Raw genomic sequence first — 18,132 nt, 5'->3', positions numbered from 1 at the left:
CTAGGCAGGTGTCATGTTTCATAGCTGCTCAACAAGATGGCACAAACCTCACTTTAAACCAAACAAGATGGAACAGACCTCACTCTAAACCCAAAGACCTTTGATTTTACAGTCACATACTACATGCACATTGTCATTAGTGTTGAACTCTACTGTAGTTGCACAGATGGTTCATGTACAGTGAGGAGCTTTATCAGTCCACAGTGCTGATTAATCCTGACCCTTGACTTCAACACAGACAGAATTACTGTTATTATCTTTACATGTTTGCAAAGCAGCAATGACATTTGTTAACCATTAACCAGGCAGACATTTCATCATGTTGTTGAACAGGATTAACATGTCTCATTGTTATTTCTCTTAAGGATAGTCATATTTGCATGTTTTCTTGATGAAAAGTTATATAAACATGTTTGTCTTGAGTGCAGAACTTGAGGGTACGGATCGTGAAAGGACAGGAATACTGTTGCAGATCTGGGGCAAAGTTCCATGGAGCTATGGGCCAGAAATTCCTCCTTGTTGACTGCCAAACAGCATTTTTTGGATCATACAGGTGAGGTGGTAGAAATGTTTTATATATATATATATATACATACTGTACATAAACTGAAAATGCGCAGTTGAAATGTGCTATTTCTACTCTTATAAATAAAGTTTGTTTGTATAACCTACTGTAGTGAGGTTGATACAGTAATGTTAAACTTGAATAAAACCAGTTCATATTGATGATAGATAAAACATTTTAGGTTTCCTTGAAATTGTATTTACATTTTTCTTACTAAAGATGGCTAAAACTCACAGGTTAAGTGTCTTTAAACCATTTACAGTATGTCACAATATATTTGGGTTGATCCAAGTCAAAAGAAGGTGTCATGGGTACAGAAGGTGTGTCGCCATGCATTGACGTAAAGACTGACAGTTTTTGGTTTTCTGTTTGTTGGTGCACACATTACACAATTAATCGCAGTCTGGGTGCATAAACTGCTTGCAATCGTTTTCCTTTAACAACACAGAACAAGAAGATATAATGTGACGTTTAAGGCTGCACTGGGCACAAGTGAATCAGTGAATCATTTATGTGAACTAGTTCACTGAAATGAACCGTCTGAAAGAACCGACTCACTAAAATGAATCCTAGTTGAGTTCCCAATGGTAAGTGTGTAGTTTGTTAATGGAAAAGCTCTATTGTGAAACAAGTTTAACTACTGTCGCAATGTAATTAAGTGATTAGCGTCATTACTTTTAGTTAGCTACTTTTCCCCTTTTCCCACCCTCTCACACTAGAAGACGCACACACTTTGGGGTGGTAACAATCAGGGCTTTTTGTCACAGACTAATTGCATAGTTTCTATAAATAAAAGATGCCTTGTATACACCTATTCATTTAATAAAAATAATAATAATAATTATTATTATTATTATTACTATTATCATTGGGCTGTTATTATTTAATTATATAATTATTTTATTCCTTATTTTTTCCAGATTAAGTTTATTTTGTAGGCTACATTAATTGTGGAATATATTGTTAACTGTAGATTCTCCTTATATTTCTAACATTAATATCTGCTGAAACAGAATTTACGTTTATGTTCGTTTTTCATCTGTGCATGTATAACTACGTTATTCTGGAGGCACAAGGTGTCAAACAATTGTGAAATGTCAAGTACACAATATGCAGCAAATATTAAATATAAATACAAATATCAAAATAACCGAGAATAAATCAATATAGCTTACGAACAGGTCTATCAGGAAGTTGTACTATACGCCAGAAGCTGATTTTGTGCGCACATGTTTTAATGTAGAGGAAATCTTTATTTCATTCAAATACCAGCGCAGGATTAGAAAAATGCAGTGGAATACATGGCAAGAGCGAGCCTTTCTAGGTTTTTAGAAGCGAATAGCACAAAAAGAATGAGCATGCTTAAGTGTCTGGGTAATAATGTGTGTAGGAATATTCTCATTCTGAATACTGTAGATGAACACTATATGGAGCATTTAAACTTAGTTTGAAATAAAGGCTTAACTAGATGTATACCTTAATCTGTGATGTGGATATAAATGTGGTCAATATTAAGCGATGGACAGACGAGCTCCGATGTGAAATCATCACTTCAGGTCAGGAATTCAACAACGTGCTCAGGTTGTTTTTTGAATGCATGCATAGGAATCATTACGTGTGAATCCAGAGCATGTGAGCGAAGCGGAGCAGTGTGACACTCAGATCATTAACCCGCTCCGTGCCTGTGCACTCTGCTCAATATCCCGCTCCGTGCCTGTGCACTCTGCTCAATGACCCTCTCTGTACGTGTGCACTCCGCTCATTAACCTGCTCCATTTGTGTGCTCTCCGCTCATTAACCCTCTCCATGCGTGTGCTCTCCGCTCATGAATCCGCTCCATGCGTGTGCTCTCCGCTCATGAATCCGCTCCATGCGTGTGCTCTCCGCTCATTAACCCGCTCCATGCGTGTGCTCTCCGCTCATTAACCCGCTCCATGCGTGTGCTCTCCGCTCATGAATCCGCTCCATGCGTGTGCTCTCCGCTCATTAAACCGCTCCATGCGTGTGCTCTCCGCTCCTTAACCCGCTCCGTGCGTGTGCTCTTCGCTCATTAACCCGCTCCATGCATGTGCTCTCCGCTCCTTAACCCGCTCCATGCGTGTGCTCTCCGCTCATTAAACCGCTCCATGCGTGTGCTCTCCGCTCATTAACCCGCTCCATGCGTGTGCTCTCCGCTCATTAACCCGCTCCATGCGTGTGCTCTCCGCTCAAGGAATGTGGTTATTTATATAATAATTATTATATTAGTAGATATAATGTGCCCTCTTTGTTTTTCCTTTATATTTTTAAAGTGAATCTGGACTTTATATGTGTCAAACAATCATGTGTGGAGGATGCGCTCTATATATGTACAGCAAGGATTAACCATGGAGTTAACAAATCAAAAATATTTGTCCTGCATAAAGGGAGATTTTGTCCAATATATATATATATATTAGATGAAATTATGTTTAATGATCCTAAAACAAATACAAAAAATGTTATTCACAAATTGCACTGCCTTCTTTTATGAAGCGTTTTATTTTTTGTAATGTACAATCATTTATGTATTTTTTCTCTGCAGCAAGCGATGTCGGAAGATATTATATGCAACCACTAATCTAGAATAATATAAAAAAAACATTTAACTTCTCATTAAGGTGTGGATTTGGCTTTGGGAAACTGACCAGCAGTTATGAACCACTTTATTCCGAAGCAGAAATCTAAAGCTGGACGATTAAGTGAGATAATTCCGCAAAGAAATTCTCTATGCAAGAGCGGAAATATTTACTAATCAAATGCTCAATAGTACAATAGAGGCAATGCTGCACCTGTAAATTAGGATGCACTGATCTGCAAGATCATACATGTTTATTGGTTTTGTGTGTGTGTAAGCTGGGATTCAAGGCAAAATGCTTTGCCAATATACAGTATTAATAAGTTTACATATTCAATTGAAGGTGCCCTAACGTTCGCATCCCCGCAGAACTGGGCCTGCATCTAGCTGGCAGCTGCACTAACATGATAGCAAAACAGCAAGATACATTTCTTATCTATTAATTTATTATCGACTAGCTCACCTTTTGCTGCACTTCATCGTGTAGCACATCCTCGTGCTCTCTGGCAATGTGACAAGAATGATTCCAAAAGGTATATTTGCTAATTCTCACGGTCTCTCCACAGTACACACTCCCTTTCCATTTCCTCGTTCTTAGCTTTGATTAATACTTTGCATTTATTGAGGTTATAAGGTATGCAACTTCACTAAAACAATGTTAGAGCTCCATAACCTCAGGCCTATTGCTTATTTACCATATCACAAAGCCAATGCTGGGTTGAGCAAGCTGAGTGGAATCTTCAAAAAGGCGCTCAATGCTCCGCGCTCGCTCACATGCTCTTGTGTGTATCATGTAAAACATTAACATATACATTTCAAGAAGTGAAAAATTTATATAGTGTCTTTGTTGATATAACTCTTGAAAAGTTCAGATTTCTGAGAAGCGCACAAAAAAACTGAGACCGCAGACATCCAATTTCAAAACAAACAGTGCACAGTTTAATTCATATGGTTTAAACTTTAGTAATATTGTCTCACAGACTTATATTTTATTGAAATTTTGTATATGTTTATTAAAAATATTCCTTTATCCTTGTGCTTCTTATATATTCAGTCTAACGGATTTTTTTTTCTATTAATTGGATGAATTTGTTATTAGTTTTTAAGTCATTATTCCTGCCTTTCCGAATAAGGTATTTGGCTTCTGGCTCACCTACTAGAGCATTTGCATATGTTGCTAAGATATAATTTAATGGCTATGTTCATTTTTATTATCTTGTTTTGCAGCTTCATGTGGTCCTACGAGAAGATCAACCTCAGCATAATGCAGGTTATTACAGGCCAACTAGTGGAGTCTTATGATGAGGAATTCCGAACGTTGTATGCTCGATCTACAGTCCCAACTCCATTTCAGACTTTAGACATGCAGTGTGATATAAGACCCAATGGCAAAATGGATGGATATCACGTTCATTCCAGCAAGCCCTTTGAAAGAAAAGACCATTTAAGGCATACGCTTGATGCAGTTTACCGACAAACCTGTGAAAGACGATCAGGGTTTTCACCATTGAGAGAGCTTGAAGAAAGGCCACTTGTTACTCCACACACTCGATTATTGCAAGAAAAATCTGATTTTTACAAAAGACACAGCTATGCTGGCGAGCGTCAGGAGTCTGCATATATTCCACAATTGTCCAAGTATGGCTCCAGTAATTGGAACATAGCAGCAGAGGGCGGCCGTTATGGAGGTTTCTCCAAAAACATGGACAACCAGTATGAAAGTTATGTTGTCAACCCGATGTACAGAGGTTCGCACATACGGCAGTCTTACCATGGCCATGACAAACAAGTTCTCAACATGAGGCAAAATCTGCCCAGCTTAGCAAGTACCTCTAAGTCTTTTCTTCGTACTTGGAGGATAGAGTCTTACCTCAACAACAACAATGACGCCCCCTTTAAGGAGAACTATGATTATCTGGACCAATATGAGAAGGAGAATAAAATAGCGCCTCCTCAGCACTCTCGTCTCAGGTCATCTATGGTTTTCACATCCACCATACCGGAGCAATCAGAGACAAACAGCTACTCCAATAATTCAGCATCCTTCAACCATGATCAAGTAGGAATTCAACCGAGTGCCCAGATCTATTCCTCAACGCCGTGGAATCAGCCTCATACTGGGACCACACAGCATGATAGGTATATGCAAAATAGGCCCAGTATACAGATTTTAGAAAACTCAGGAACTAACACAAGCTTCAACTCTGGAAGAGATGCAATATATGCCAGTCTAAACAGAGCTAAAAACCGATTTGGAAACAAGGAAGATGACATCCAACGAGAGAACTCTTACAAGAGGCACAGTGTGGCCGATCCCAGGAGCAATACATATAACAGTGACACGACTGAGCCCTCTAGTTACATGTATTCCTCTTTGCCTAGAAGACCAAGAGACAAGGTTTCCATAAATGAGCTTCCCAGAAATGGAGGGTACACTCCAAATCTCAAAGAGGACCAGAGGTCTGTCTCACATTATGATGTCCAAAAGGCAAATGAGTGTATGATTACGTCAGGAAACAAATGGCAAGAACCTCCCTCGAGAACTGTGTCAGCAACACTCCTTGACACAGAGGACAGTCAGCCTTTGAAATCCACTGGGGTAACATCGCCACGATTCTTTAAAAGGAGCACCAAGAAAATTAGATCTCTTCTAAACATCCCACAGAAAGGAGAAAGAAATAATGGCTCAAGTCTTAAAAGCAGCACTGATACGATTATCGCGGATGATGATGCCATACCTGACAAGAAATGTCATGGTAGCTCTACCAATTCCATCAAATCCATTGATAGCAGTAGATTCAGGAAAGCAAACGGTAAGATCCCTGTCATTGAGAACAACTCTGCTGGCCTGGTGGGTGAGACATCTGTACCTCGGTTTAGCACTGATGAGCTTAAACAAAGCCAAACCATAAGTGCTGTAGAGATTTCCAAAACACAGGACCAAACCCCAGTCATTACTCAGAATAAGAGGCCGGACTCTACAATAACCAAATCAGATCTGTTGCCAAAGCAACAAGTATCAGCAAACAGGCTGTACAGCAGATTTGAGCCACTTTGCTCATTTGAAGCAAAGTGTCCCTCGGCAGGTCAGTCTGCATATGCATCGACAAACAGCTACGAAACACTGAAAGCAAGAAATTCTGTGTTTTTAAGAGGACAACCAATGAGTGACCATAACAGATATACAAACCAACAGACACATGGCCATGACAATAGAATTGGTCGTTTCATTCAACGGGTTGGAAATATGATACACAGGAATAAGTACTGATCAGCCAATGTATAGTGAAAGAGTACAATGCTAAAGTTGATGTGTGTGATTTCTACGCCACTAGCATCAACAAACGAAATTTCAAAAGTAATGTTTGTTTTTTAGAATACGTAATTCGTCTTCCTTGGCAGACAAACAGATACTCTTGCCCCAAACTCACAGCATTGGTCTAGTAAATGTTGTTGTGTCGGGCTGTGGTGTGTTTCTCAAAAGCACCGTTAGCCAACTATGGTTGTAAGTTCCATCTTTACCAACATAGTTCAATGATTTGGTGTTTCCCTGAAACCATAGTTCAGCATTGCAAGGTTTGTGGTTGGAACTACAGCTGCACTTTTGGTTAGTAACAGTTTCTTGTAAGGTTACGTCATAGAGTTTGTTGAGACTTGGATATCTGTCATTTCACATACTGGATATCTTTCATTCTATATCTTTCATTCTGTCAAGATATTTGACCCCTTTACATACACTTAAGAAAATTGCTTTTACACCAGCAGCATTACTGCAGCAGAAACTGCTGCACTCTACACCAAGTAAAGTGTGAGATATTGGCTTATCACAGTTGTTAGCACTCGGCTCTGTATGTGTATTGCTGTTAACCCTTTAGAGACCCACTCTCTGATTAATAATATATTACAGGGTGGTTTTTATTTTGTTTGTTTAAGGCTACGACTTGTAGTATACTGTAGTTTTATTTTGATTAAAACCCTATGTCCGCTTAAGATTATAAATTAAAATAACCACATTTAATTTTGTAATTTTATTTTTTTTTGATTATTTTATTTTGTTTTCCTACGAGCTGTAATTAATACTCAAACACACTAAACTACAAATACATGTTCATTCTGTACAATATCTGTTTTTATTTTTCAAGTCAACTCATCTTCATGATGTCCATCAACATTGCACTGTCACTTTAATTCAGTGTGAGCAGCGTAGCAAAAATAGGCCCAATGCCAAAACTCCTGCTGCTCTGGTGCTTCTGCTTCCAATGTAAATACACTCATTTGTTAGCACGAACACCAAAAAAGTGCACTGCTTCTGTCCTGCTTTGGCCTGCTGTGCAAATCACAAAAAACAAACCCTTTATAAGGATTCTCAAACAGAGTAATGATTCGAAAAGGAAAGGAAATCAGCCTACAAATTGCTTACTTATAGTTGTCTCTGCATATTAAACTGGGATAGGAGAAATCACTTTAATGTCAAAAACATTACACACTTCAGCTTTTTAAATGTAGACAATGTTTTTACTTGAATGCATTGTAGCTAATGCCAGTGTTGTAGGTTTGCATTACTGGTGAAACTGGTAAAAATGCTGCAAGCACTGTTACACTTTTTCATTTTATTGTCAGACTCAAAGTGCTTGATTGTATAATATTTGTTAAATAATTTTAAGCGTACAGGATGTCTTGAGAGGGGCAATGGGCATGAGTAATTGCTATTGTGAAAAGTTAACTGAGGGCGAAACCACTAATTTATATCTAATTTTAAGCTCTAGTCCGCCATTCATACAACCTTCAATTGCACTTTAGTCTGGACAACAGTTTGCCAAAAATACCCCAGAGTGTCAGATTGACATTGAAACGCTTGAACACAAGATAAATAAATGTTGGTTGGTGGGTAATGGGGCTTTGCTAATCTTGAAGGGTGATGAACCATGCTGGTGTACACTACACAGGCTTTTGTACTATATTTAGGCCATAATGTTGTTTTTGTCTTCAAATTATAGTACAAAAACCAGAAGAGGTAAATATTACAAGATATTTTAATTGTTGGGAATGCAATTGCAAACTTTGCAGCATCTATAATGCTGAATAACTTTCCACAGAAGCACTTCAAGTCTAAACTATCACCTATAAGGCAAACATACGATAAACGACAATGTTGACGAATCACTGTTCTTTTATTTAGTCAGCCTCTTGAGTGCAACTTGAATTGGTGCTATTATAGTGCATTTTTATACTTTATCTTTATACTTTAGAATGCTTTGTTTGTAAAATGTTAATAAACTTTGTTACATATTGATTTCTTTTAAATACATTTTCATTTAACAGGAAAAGTAGAATATGGAGAGTCAACTTTCAACACTTTCAAAATCTGGGATTGATCTCAATTAGACTGAGACGCTTTCCAGAAGAAAAAACGGAATAAAAATACAATTTAAAGCTGCCATCTCAGAGATGTAGGTGTGCTATCTGGGTATAAAAACAATTATTTCACTGTAGTAGCCAGGGCAACCAAGCACAACCCAGATAGCACACGCACATCTCAGAGATATCGGTTTCAGATCTGGAAAGCATCACAGTCTGAGTAACATCTGCTAAACATCTTCAAAAGATCAGATTTACAAATATTCTAAATCATAAACATCTCAAAGACGACTGCTGAATGTTTTATTGACATCCGAGACTTATTGACGTATTGCAGATGAGCAAACAATGTGAAAGAAAATGTCTTCCAGATGTAAACACACACATCTAATATACATCTGGGTGATGTTTGTGTGCTATCAGGGAAACAAGTATTCCAGTGAAGTATGTAATAATTACCTTTCAGAGCAGATCTGCAGTTTCAGCCCAGAAAAATGATATAATAAAATATATTTGAGTTGATGGGCTGCAAGTTGGGTTTGGATATAACTGCTTTAATCTGAAAGAGTAAACAGTAATAGTTTTATAGAAAGTTACACTGGAAAGGTCTTTTGTAATACTTTAGAGGTGAACAATGTATTTATTTTCTTTTTGTTTTTACTGGTTGGTACAAAAGAGTTCTCTCACAATAACAACTTCATAATCGTAATTGTACATTTCTATATTGCAAAGGTAAGTACTCTTTTCCTCATAATTTCAGTTTAATATCTCACAATTTAAACTTTTTCTCACAATTACAACTTTATATCTCACAATTGTGAGTATTTCTCATCATTTTGATTTTATAATTTGCCATTTTTACTTTATTTCTCGCTAATGCGACTTTATATCTTTTTATTTTATTTGTAATTTTTTTTACTGACCACTGCGACTCTCACAATTTCACTGAATGAAACGTTTGCCGCCGAATTCGTCACTCCCATTTCTTGCGACATTTCATTTTCTCTGGCGGTTGTCGCGGGCTGATCGACCGCGGGCGGCTGGCGGCAAGCCGCTTTGAAATACAAGGATTTCAACTCCCAAAATCGACCAGCCATGTTGGCTATTATTATTTTTTGCTCCAAAGCCATTAGGGTTTATAACAGAGGCTTGACTCTTGATTCCATGATAAGGTAAGGTTTAGGAAATGACATTTAAATTACTTTGAAACTCTGAAGCAATTATACAGTAATATATGTAAAATATATTGAATTATTTTATGCACTTCAAAATTGTTTACATTTCTTTGATTGCTGCGCATTTGAGACATGCACCAATAAACCAAAAATAATTCCTTTTGTAAAACTTACTTTGCAATAAATATCTTTATGGTTCTGATTAGGTTTTAAAATAGATATTTAATTCATGGTATGAACAATTTAGCAGAATAAATTGATGAAGATAGACTTTTCACCAATGCCTGACTATCAGTGAATAGTGAAAGACATCTGCAACATGGCCAAAATCTCGGGTATACTTTAATTTTTTTTATTAATTTGCAACCATGGTGATATCTGTCATAAACATGAAAATCCCTGTTTTGACGTGAAGGATAAACTCAATGAAAAAGCGAAATTATCCTCTGGTTTCACAGTTGCGCAGAAATTTCGTTTATGTCTACATTTTTTCCAACCTTGATTTTTTTTTTTTGTTATTTTACCTTTTACAGGTTTTGCAATTATGACCTGTACAAATGTTTAAGAAAGTGTTAAAGTCCCTGTAAAGGCAGTAAAAAAAAAATCTAAACGCATTATAAATGTTAAAAATGTATTGCTAAAACACATTACAAAGACTGAACTGTGAAGTTCCGCTGTCGCCATATCTGTTTCCGGTTTACTTAGCGTCACCCAAAATGTCTGTTTTTACTCGATGTCTCCAGAATCTTCCGAAAATACTGGCGTCAGCGATGTTCATCGCATTGTTGATGCCTGGTCCCCTGCTCCGACAAGCAAGAGGGACAAGGGCTTTAAACTCTACATATCGAGTTATCTGCACAACTACAAGGGTAAGTATTTTAATCTAATGTGGTGTGCCGGCAGATAGCGGCTAAGCTAGTTCAGCCACGTGTTCATTTTTTATGTAAGGTTAGTATAGAAGCTTGTTTTTCTTAGTTTTAAAGCAGACTGTTTGTTAATTTTTGTGATAATTGTAATATAAATTATATTAACTTGCTCTCCTCTCAGTTTCTAATAAAGATCAGGGCACAGGTGAAGTCACTGTCAGGGCATTGTGCTACAGGTCCATGAGGAAAACAGATAAACCTCACAGTTTGAGTGTATGGTGAAGCTAGAATTGATAAGACCGCAGTTACAGGCTTGTTACTTTAATAGCCCGATGTTCCTGGGGACTCGGCTAAGGTTATTCATGTTTAATGTAACTCAAATCAAATGAAAACAGTTATTGTAGGCAGGTAAGTTACCCTAACTGGTCCCCTCTGTGTAAAATGCGTTCTTATTCAAGTTTTCAACTCAGTCATTCATTTAAGATGCAATCTTGTGTTATAAGTATTAGGCTATCATGATTATACAGTGAGCAAGCTATATAGATAAGTATTTAATATAATAAAAGTGTAGAGCAACAACCGAGGGTGTAAGGTAAAGGCTGAATATTGTAGATTTATTACAATATGTTGCATGTTTGAATTAAAATACCTGTGGATATGCAGGAGCACACACTCTACAAAGGCCTGACTGGAGATTTGCCTGATCTATCCGTCCTTCAGGTGAGTAGGGATACAACAATAGCAAATTTCACTGTACAGTATGATATATCAACCAAAATCTGTATACCAATATTTAATTATTTTCTTTTTCCTCCCCTTTTATATGTTATCATAAGGGTTCTTCATTATGAACTTGTATGCCATGCATAACATACTGTGGATAGAAATTACAGGGAAAGTTACTGGTATGATAATTGTGATTATATTATATTACTGTTATATTTAGTGTATTGCTAATCAATATATTGTTACTTCCCTGGTGACAGCGGCTCACTTCAAGAGCAGGTGAAGCAAGTTGGGACAATGTTGAAGACATTTGCTCGCACTGGGCAATCGGGTACAACTTGCAAACAACACCTGTGGTTGTTGGTTTAATTCCCACTGGGGCCACCTGTACATGTAGTAGACCTAGATATAAATGTCATAGTTTAGTAGTTGAAGGACCAGGACTGACTACTTTATTCTTTTATTCTGGGAACCCCTGTAGGTGCAGATCAAACCCTAATGCTGCGGCGTCTTGGAGTTTGGCGATGTTGTGCATAGCATGGACAACAAAATGCTATGCTGCAACATTTCAGTGCCAATGTGTCTGTTGGAGAGTTATCCCTGCCAGGGGATCTGTTACTCCCCTAGACACCCAGGAAGATTTGGTGTTGCTTGACAACAGTTTGAGGCAGGATAAAGAGCTCCAGCAACGATTTGTAAGTGTGCCGATTTCAGTTTATAACGCCATAGGGTAATCTAAAAAGTAAAATTAAGATCGTACACTGCATATTCTACAGTCTGAATCCACAGCCTGTCACATTTTAAATTTATGAGAAGCTTCAGAGAAATGTAATTTGTAACATGTTTTTTGTATTTTCAGCTTCGGTGTTTGGCAATCAAATGTGGGAGGGACCTAAAGACAACCGTGTGGCTGAATGCTTCAGAGTATCTTCTCTAATCACCTTTCCATCAATACAACCTGGACTGGTGTAGGGGATAAAGCATGTTTTAGAGACATGTTCCTGAAGACCATTGTTTAAAGTAAGTTGGATATTTTTTTATATTTAAGTAGATGTGTATGACCTTATGCCATTCAAATGGAATGACAGATCTTTATTTTCTACAGGAGCCATCCGGAAGAACCCGGCAACCCAGCATGCCACTGATGAGGCGATCCAGGTTAGCGTTAGCGTTACCTAAAAGGAGCATCTGAACATGAAGGTGGAAAAGGCCGCACAGCTGAGAGGACCCACAGCCGACCCCTTAAACCTAGGCTGACTACCCAGCATCACTGACAACTGGAACCCTTTCTTTATCCTGCAGTCAGTAACATCAAGACCCCTAAAAAAGCCTGCTAAAAGTGTCAGACTACACTCACCCAATCCACACTGTTCACTGTGGAAATTGCTTTTTTTTTTTTTTTCTCTCGTGACCCTGCTTTGAGGGCAGCTCCTTGGATGAATATGGGATGGTTTGTCCTTTTATACAGGCATACGAGGAATCACTGAAGATATGCCAATTTGCACTGCCTCATTCTGGAGGTCGGGAAAACCGGTGATTCTTAGCCCACTCACCACACAGTCCCCAACCTCTCCAGACATTCTGATTGGCTGTGTTCTCTACAGCCAGATTTTCTGCTGTTAATTATATTTATTCCCACTTGTTGTCATGTGTAAGTTGAATGTCAAAATGTATATTATACCTGTTATCCTGCACATTTACTGGTAATACTTTTCATCCCAGAGCTGACCTCTTTATATTATTAACAATGTGTTACGGTAGTGTTTTTAAAAAAAGAATTTTTTTTTTTACCAAAATTGATTTGGAAACCTGCATGTTCTTTAGTGTGTGTGTGTGTGTGTGTGTGTGTGTGTGTGTGTGTGTGTGTATATAATGTTTGTATTTTTCTTTTATTTATATTTCAGTGATCTGACATCTTGTTTCAATGACAGTTACTGTACTTTGAAATGTGGAATTAAAACGCCAAATGCAAATTTGTCTCGTTTGATCAATCATTATTCTTGATAAACTGCATGCTATAAATATATATATATATATATATATATATATAAAAATAATATATATATATAAGCGCGGAAGATCGCTCGAAAAAGCGTTTGCCTCCGACGGTCCGCCGATAACGGCGGCGACGGATAGCCAGCGGGCGGCCGCGGAGCGAAGGCGGCTGCCACTTTTAAAAAGCAGCTGCCGCCGGCGGTGCGCCATCAAACGTGTTTGCGATATCGCCATTCTGCCGCTTCTACTGCCGCCAGCGCACCGCCAGCGGCCCGCCGACTTATTGCTATCTGGGTATATTTCATAATTCTAACTTTATTTAAAAAGTTGGCATTACATTTATTTGTTTTTGTTTTTGTTTTGTTGTTCATTTTCTGTGGCAGAATCAAGGCACCATAATTCACAGCAGTATATAAGTGTAAAACTTTTCAATGAGGATGCAAAAAAAATGCATCTCTTCCTGTATTTTGTCTTCTTTTTGATTATATGAAGCCCAATTTTTAACAAAACAATTTCATTTAAAAAAAATATTTTTGCGACCCACATTTGAAACAAATTTTAACAACGTTGAAACGTTGACTATGCCCAAATTAATAAACGTCCATTCAAAATAATGTGTTACGCCAGCTACTACTTTTAAGTTTTTTAACCCTAAGAGTTGGGTTTACCCCACTATGCATTTTAAGCTCATTTAGCTCAGTTGTAAGTGCTATTAGCAACTACAAATTCTAGGATCTGTTCATTTACTTTCAATTAACTGGTGAATGTCAAAGGTTTTTATTGTTGTTTACAAATTTACAATTACACATAGATATTCTGCTCTCCCAGAACCAACATATGTTCTCAAATACAAAAATAGTAACAAAATGATGACGATATCCATCCATCCATCTTCAACCGCTTATCCGAAGTCAGGTCGCGGGGCAGCTGCTCCAGCAGGGGGCCCCAAACTTCCCTATCCCGAGCCACATTAACCAGCTCTGACTGGGGGACCCCGAGGCGTTCCCAGGCCAGTGTGGAGATGTAATCTCTCTACCTAATCCTGGGTCTTCCCTGAGCCCTCCTCCCAACTGGACGTGCCTGAAACACCTCTCTAGGGAGGCGGACAGGGGGTATCCTTACCAGATGCCCAAACCACCTCAACTGACTCCTTTCGACGCAAAGGAGCAGCGGCTCTACTCCGAGCTCCTCACGGATGACTGAGCTCCTCACCCTATCTCTAAGGGAGAAGCCCGCCACCCTTCTGAGGAAACCCATTTCGGCCGCTTGTACTCACTGACCTAGTTCTTTCGGTCATGACCCAGCCTTCATGACCATAGGTGAGGGTAGGAACAAACATTGTTAGATCGAGAGCTTTGCCTTCCGGCTCAGCTCTATTTTTGTGATAAAACATAAAAATAAGTGGGCTGCGCAATGATTTAAAGAATTTCAGAAAATCTAAAGAAACACAATTCAAAATGCATTTGAACAGATGCACACTGCAGAAATATACGCAGGTAGGAGAAAAATCTCTGAACGAATACTGTAACAAAAACACCAGAAACAGTTTGTATTTATAAATGAAAATATTCATTCAAAAGATCTTTTAAATTTGGCCATACCTTGCCATCATCAAGACTCATCACCACTTGAACAAAAAAAAAGAAAGCAAAAGTGTCAGCTTCTTTTGGGTAGCTAATGTGAAGGGCCTAAAGTAGCCCAAGTCAGTGCACAAAATTTATATGAACAATTTCCATTGTATTTATTTGCAAAATGAAATATCCTCAAAATCAATAATTACAGAGTAAAAAGAAAAGTGATTCTTTAAGAGATAATTCACCCAAAACTAAACATTCTCTCATTTACTCAACACCATGCCATACCAGATGTGTTGGACTTTCTTCTGTTCAACACAAAACAAAGATATTTTGAAGAATATCTCAGCTCTGTTGGTACATTCAACGCAAGTGAATGGTGGTCAAAAAGCACATTGAGGTGGCATAAAAGTAATCCATAAGACTTCAGTGGTTGAATCCATGTCTTCAGAAGTGATATGATAGGTGTGGTTGAGAAACAAATCAATATTTAAATCCTTTTTCACTATCAATCTCCACTTTGACTCTCATATTTGTCTTCTCTTGTTTTGGGGGATTCACATTCCTTGTGTATTTCACCATCTACAGGGCAGGAAGGAAAATTCATAGTAAAAATGACTTAAACGTTTATCTGTTTCTCACCCACACCTATCATATCTCTTCTGAAGACATGGATTAAACCACTGGAGTCTTATTCCTATCTTTTATGCTGGCTTTATTTGCATGCAATTCAATCACCGATCACGTAGAATCTTCGAAAATTAGGTTGAGTTTACTAAACTCCAGATTAATGTCGCTTCACTTAAAATAATTAGCAAAGTTTCTTCTTTATTGTGAGTACATCCAAATCTTAATATCTTGTGTCACAAATATAGCGTTTAATTAAAGAGCCCATATTATGCTTATTTACAGGTTCATCATTTTATTTTGGGGGACTACTAGAACAGGTTTACATGCTTTAAATGTTCAAAAAACATTATTTATCTCATACTGTACATTGCTGCATCACCCTCTGTCTGAAACACTCTGTTGTAGCTCCTGTCTCTTTAAAGCCCCCCTTTCCGAAAAGCCCAATCTGCTCTGATTGGTCAGCTGGCCCAGTCTGTTGTGATTGATTAACCGCTTAGATTGTGTGTCGGAAATGTAACACCCCTTACCATGACCGAGTTCAGCTTAAAGTAGCCCTTAGGTGGGCATTATGCAAATGTGTTAGTGACATAGCAAAGTCACGGAAGTAATGGCTGGAGTGCAAACCAGGCGTTTCAGGCAGTTCAGGAGCAGTGTTGTCTCTGGGAAAGAGTAACTCCCTTTGGCGTGCACTTTGTGCTTTGTAACTTTGCAGACCTTTTACATGTCCAAACGGCTATATTACACGCTAAAGTAAAGGTACAAAAAGCATAATAGGGCTTCTTTAAGGAAAGTTGACAACATTATGTTCTGTGTATTTTTATTGAGCAATATTTGCTGAAGCCAGGAATATATATTTCTTTTTCAGTGAATGATATCCTGCTTTAGCAGGTGTTAACAGTAGTCATTATCATGCAACCACAATATGCCCTAACTCAGATAATTAACTCTGGAGAGTTTGTGAAATGAAAATATTTTAATTCATATGATAATTACACACCTAATCACGATTTGCCAGACCTTCACCCAACAAAATAATACAGGTAGGCACCGTTAGACAGGTGTTGTGTACAAATCTGTTGACCTTTCTTTAAGCTAGGCGAGACAGTCTACGCATACAGTGCCTGAGAGAGACACAGAAAAGATCATTTCTGGCAGTGTTGGTGTAAGTCAGGTGATGAAGTTAGGGTACTTATAATTGCCTGGTGCTCAGCTGGATATGACAACCTTCAAGATATATTTGTCTCATCTCGAAAACTGCATCTTTATATGTCTGCTAACCTTTTTTGCATCTGCATACTCTAAGGGCAAATTTTACAGCAAGTAAAAATTCTTGTGTGATTCTTTATTTTAACATTCTCATTTATTCATCTGTAAATCTCTTGGGAGAACAGAGAGTTTTATTGCACCTAATAAAGCAATACCACTCACGTTGTTCTGCAGCGGTATATATGAAACCATATCACATAATTCTACCAGGATCACACTATGGGAACATGACACCTTACATGCACTACTCACCTTTAAAGCCTGGCGTTTTACAGAGGTCAAGAATAAATTCCCTGATTATCCCCCCACCACCCCCCTGCTTGCTGAAAGCAGTGTTATCTGGAAATCTTCTGCATCTATCCCATTTCAGGTTGTGCACTGATGCACACCAGCAGTCTAAACAACAGATCACAGAGAAATTTTCATCAAACCATGTCAAGAATGGCAAGATCCATGTAACTCTATGTATGTCTGCTCTAATGTTATACTGTAATTAAAGGGAGATTTAAAGATAGCTAGAAAGATGTGTTTGTGGTTGCTAGGCATCATAGGAACTTGGCACATCAATACAGAATGTGCTAACACCATGTGTGCGTTTATTGTTATTTTACAATGGCTTCAAATTTGACTCAGCCAATCAGAGTGTAGGGTCAGATCCACTTTATTATGTTCAGGTTAAAATCAAGCAGCCATACAGTACAGTTAATTTCTATCAGAAAGACTCGCAGACTTGAGTGAAATTCAAAATGACAGTTATTTGGTGAATATAAAACAGAAAAGTAATTCCTCTCTTTGGCTTAGTCTGACGGTCCGAAGAAGTTGTACTCGGACCCGTCATATCCTGCCGGAGATAGGAGGCAGGGGCGAGGAGCCTACCCCCGTGTATAAAGCACTGAAGCCATCTAATGACCACAGTTGTTATTTCATGTATTTGTTTATTATAATTATTATTATTATTATTCCAGTAGATGTCACCATAGACCCCCAATGCATGAGAAATTGTGATGTTTTGACACTCTTTCAATTTTCTAAAAGTAAGGTTTTTATTGAAGTGAAGACAACATCAAATGTGCTTAATTTCTATGACAAGTAAAGGTGTAATTTAGTAATTTAGAGCTAAATAAGGTCAAAATTACGGTCTAAATTTAAGGTCTAAATTACGGCGCAACATGGGACCGCACAGAACCAAAACTTAACAAAACAGAGTGCTAGATGGTACACTAGAAACAGCGGATCAGATAAACTGCATGTGAAGTTTATACTAGCTAGCTCGCTATTCTTTCCAACTGTAATGGAACTAAACACAATATGTCGGACATAAATAAGCCAGAGATTGAAGACCCAGCGCCGCCTCTCAAATCTGTTGTTTGGGAGCATTGTG

At 38.1% G+C, this 18,132-nt stretch overlaps 1 protein-coding gene and 1 long non-coding RNA gene across 2 annotated transcripts in view; both read left to right on the top strand.

Annotated features, from left to right (window-relative positions):
- fam83b (family with sequence similarity 83 member B) overlaps positions 1-10,391 on the top strand; it is a 29,111-nt gene extending 18,720 nt beyond the window's left edge. Inside the window, exons 4-5 of the mRNA XM_052089682.1 lie at positions 429-553; positions 4,389-10,391. Of these exons, the coding sequence (XP_051945642.1) occupies positions 429-553; positions 4,389-6,432 (2,169 nt within the window). The 3' untranslated portion in view covers positions 6,433-10,391. The remainder of the gene's footprint in view (positions 1-428; positions 554-4,388) is intronic.
- A 274-nt stretch (positions 10,392-10,665) lies between these two features.
- LOC127617671 (uncharacterized) lies at positions 10,666-12,494 on the top strand. The gene is made up of 3 exons (XR_007967372.1): positions 10,666-11,981; positions 12,146-12,306; positions 12,392-12,494. It is a non-coding gene; the product is annotated as an uncharacterized LOC127617671 (long non-coding RNA).
- Positions 12,495-18,132: the final 5,638 nt, after the last annotated feature.

Source organism: Xyrauchen texanus, chromosome 24 (genome assembly GCF_025860055.1).
Source record: "Xyrauchen texanus isolate HMW12.3.18 chromosome 24, RBS_HiC_50CHRs, whole genome shotgun sequence".
NCBI classification, from domain to species: domain Eukaryota; kingdom Metazoa; phylum Chordata; class Actinopteri; order Cypriniformes; family Catostomidae; genus Xyrauchen; species Xyrauchen texanus.
The sequence above is the reverse complement of the archived record's forward strand: the minus strand, read 5'-3'. Positions and strand labels throughout refer to the sequence as shown.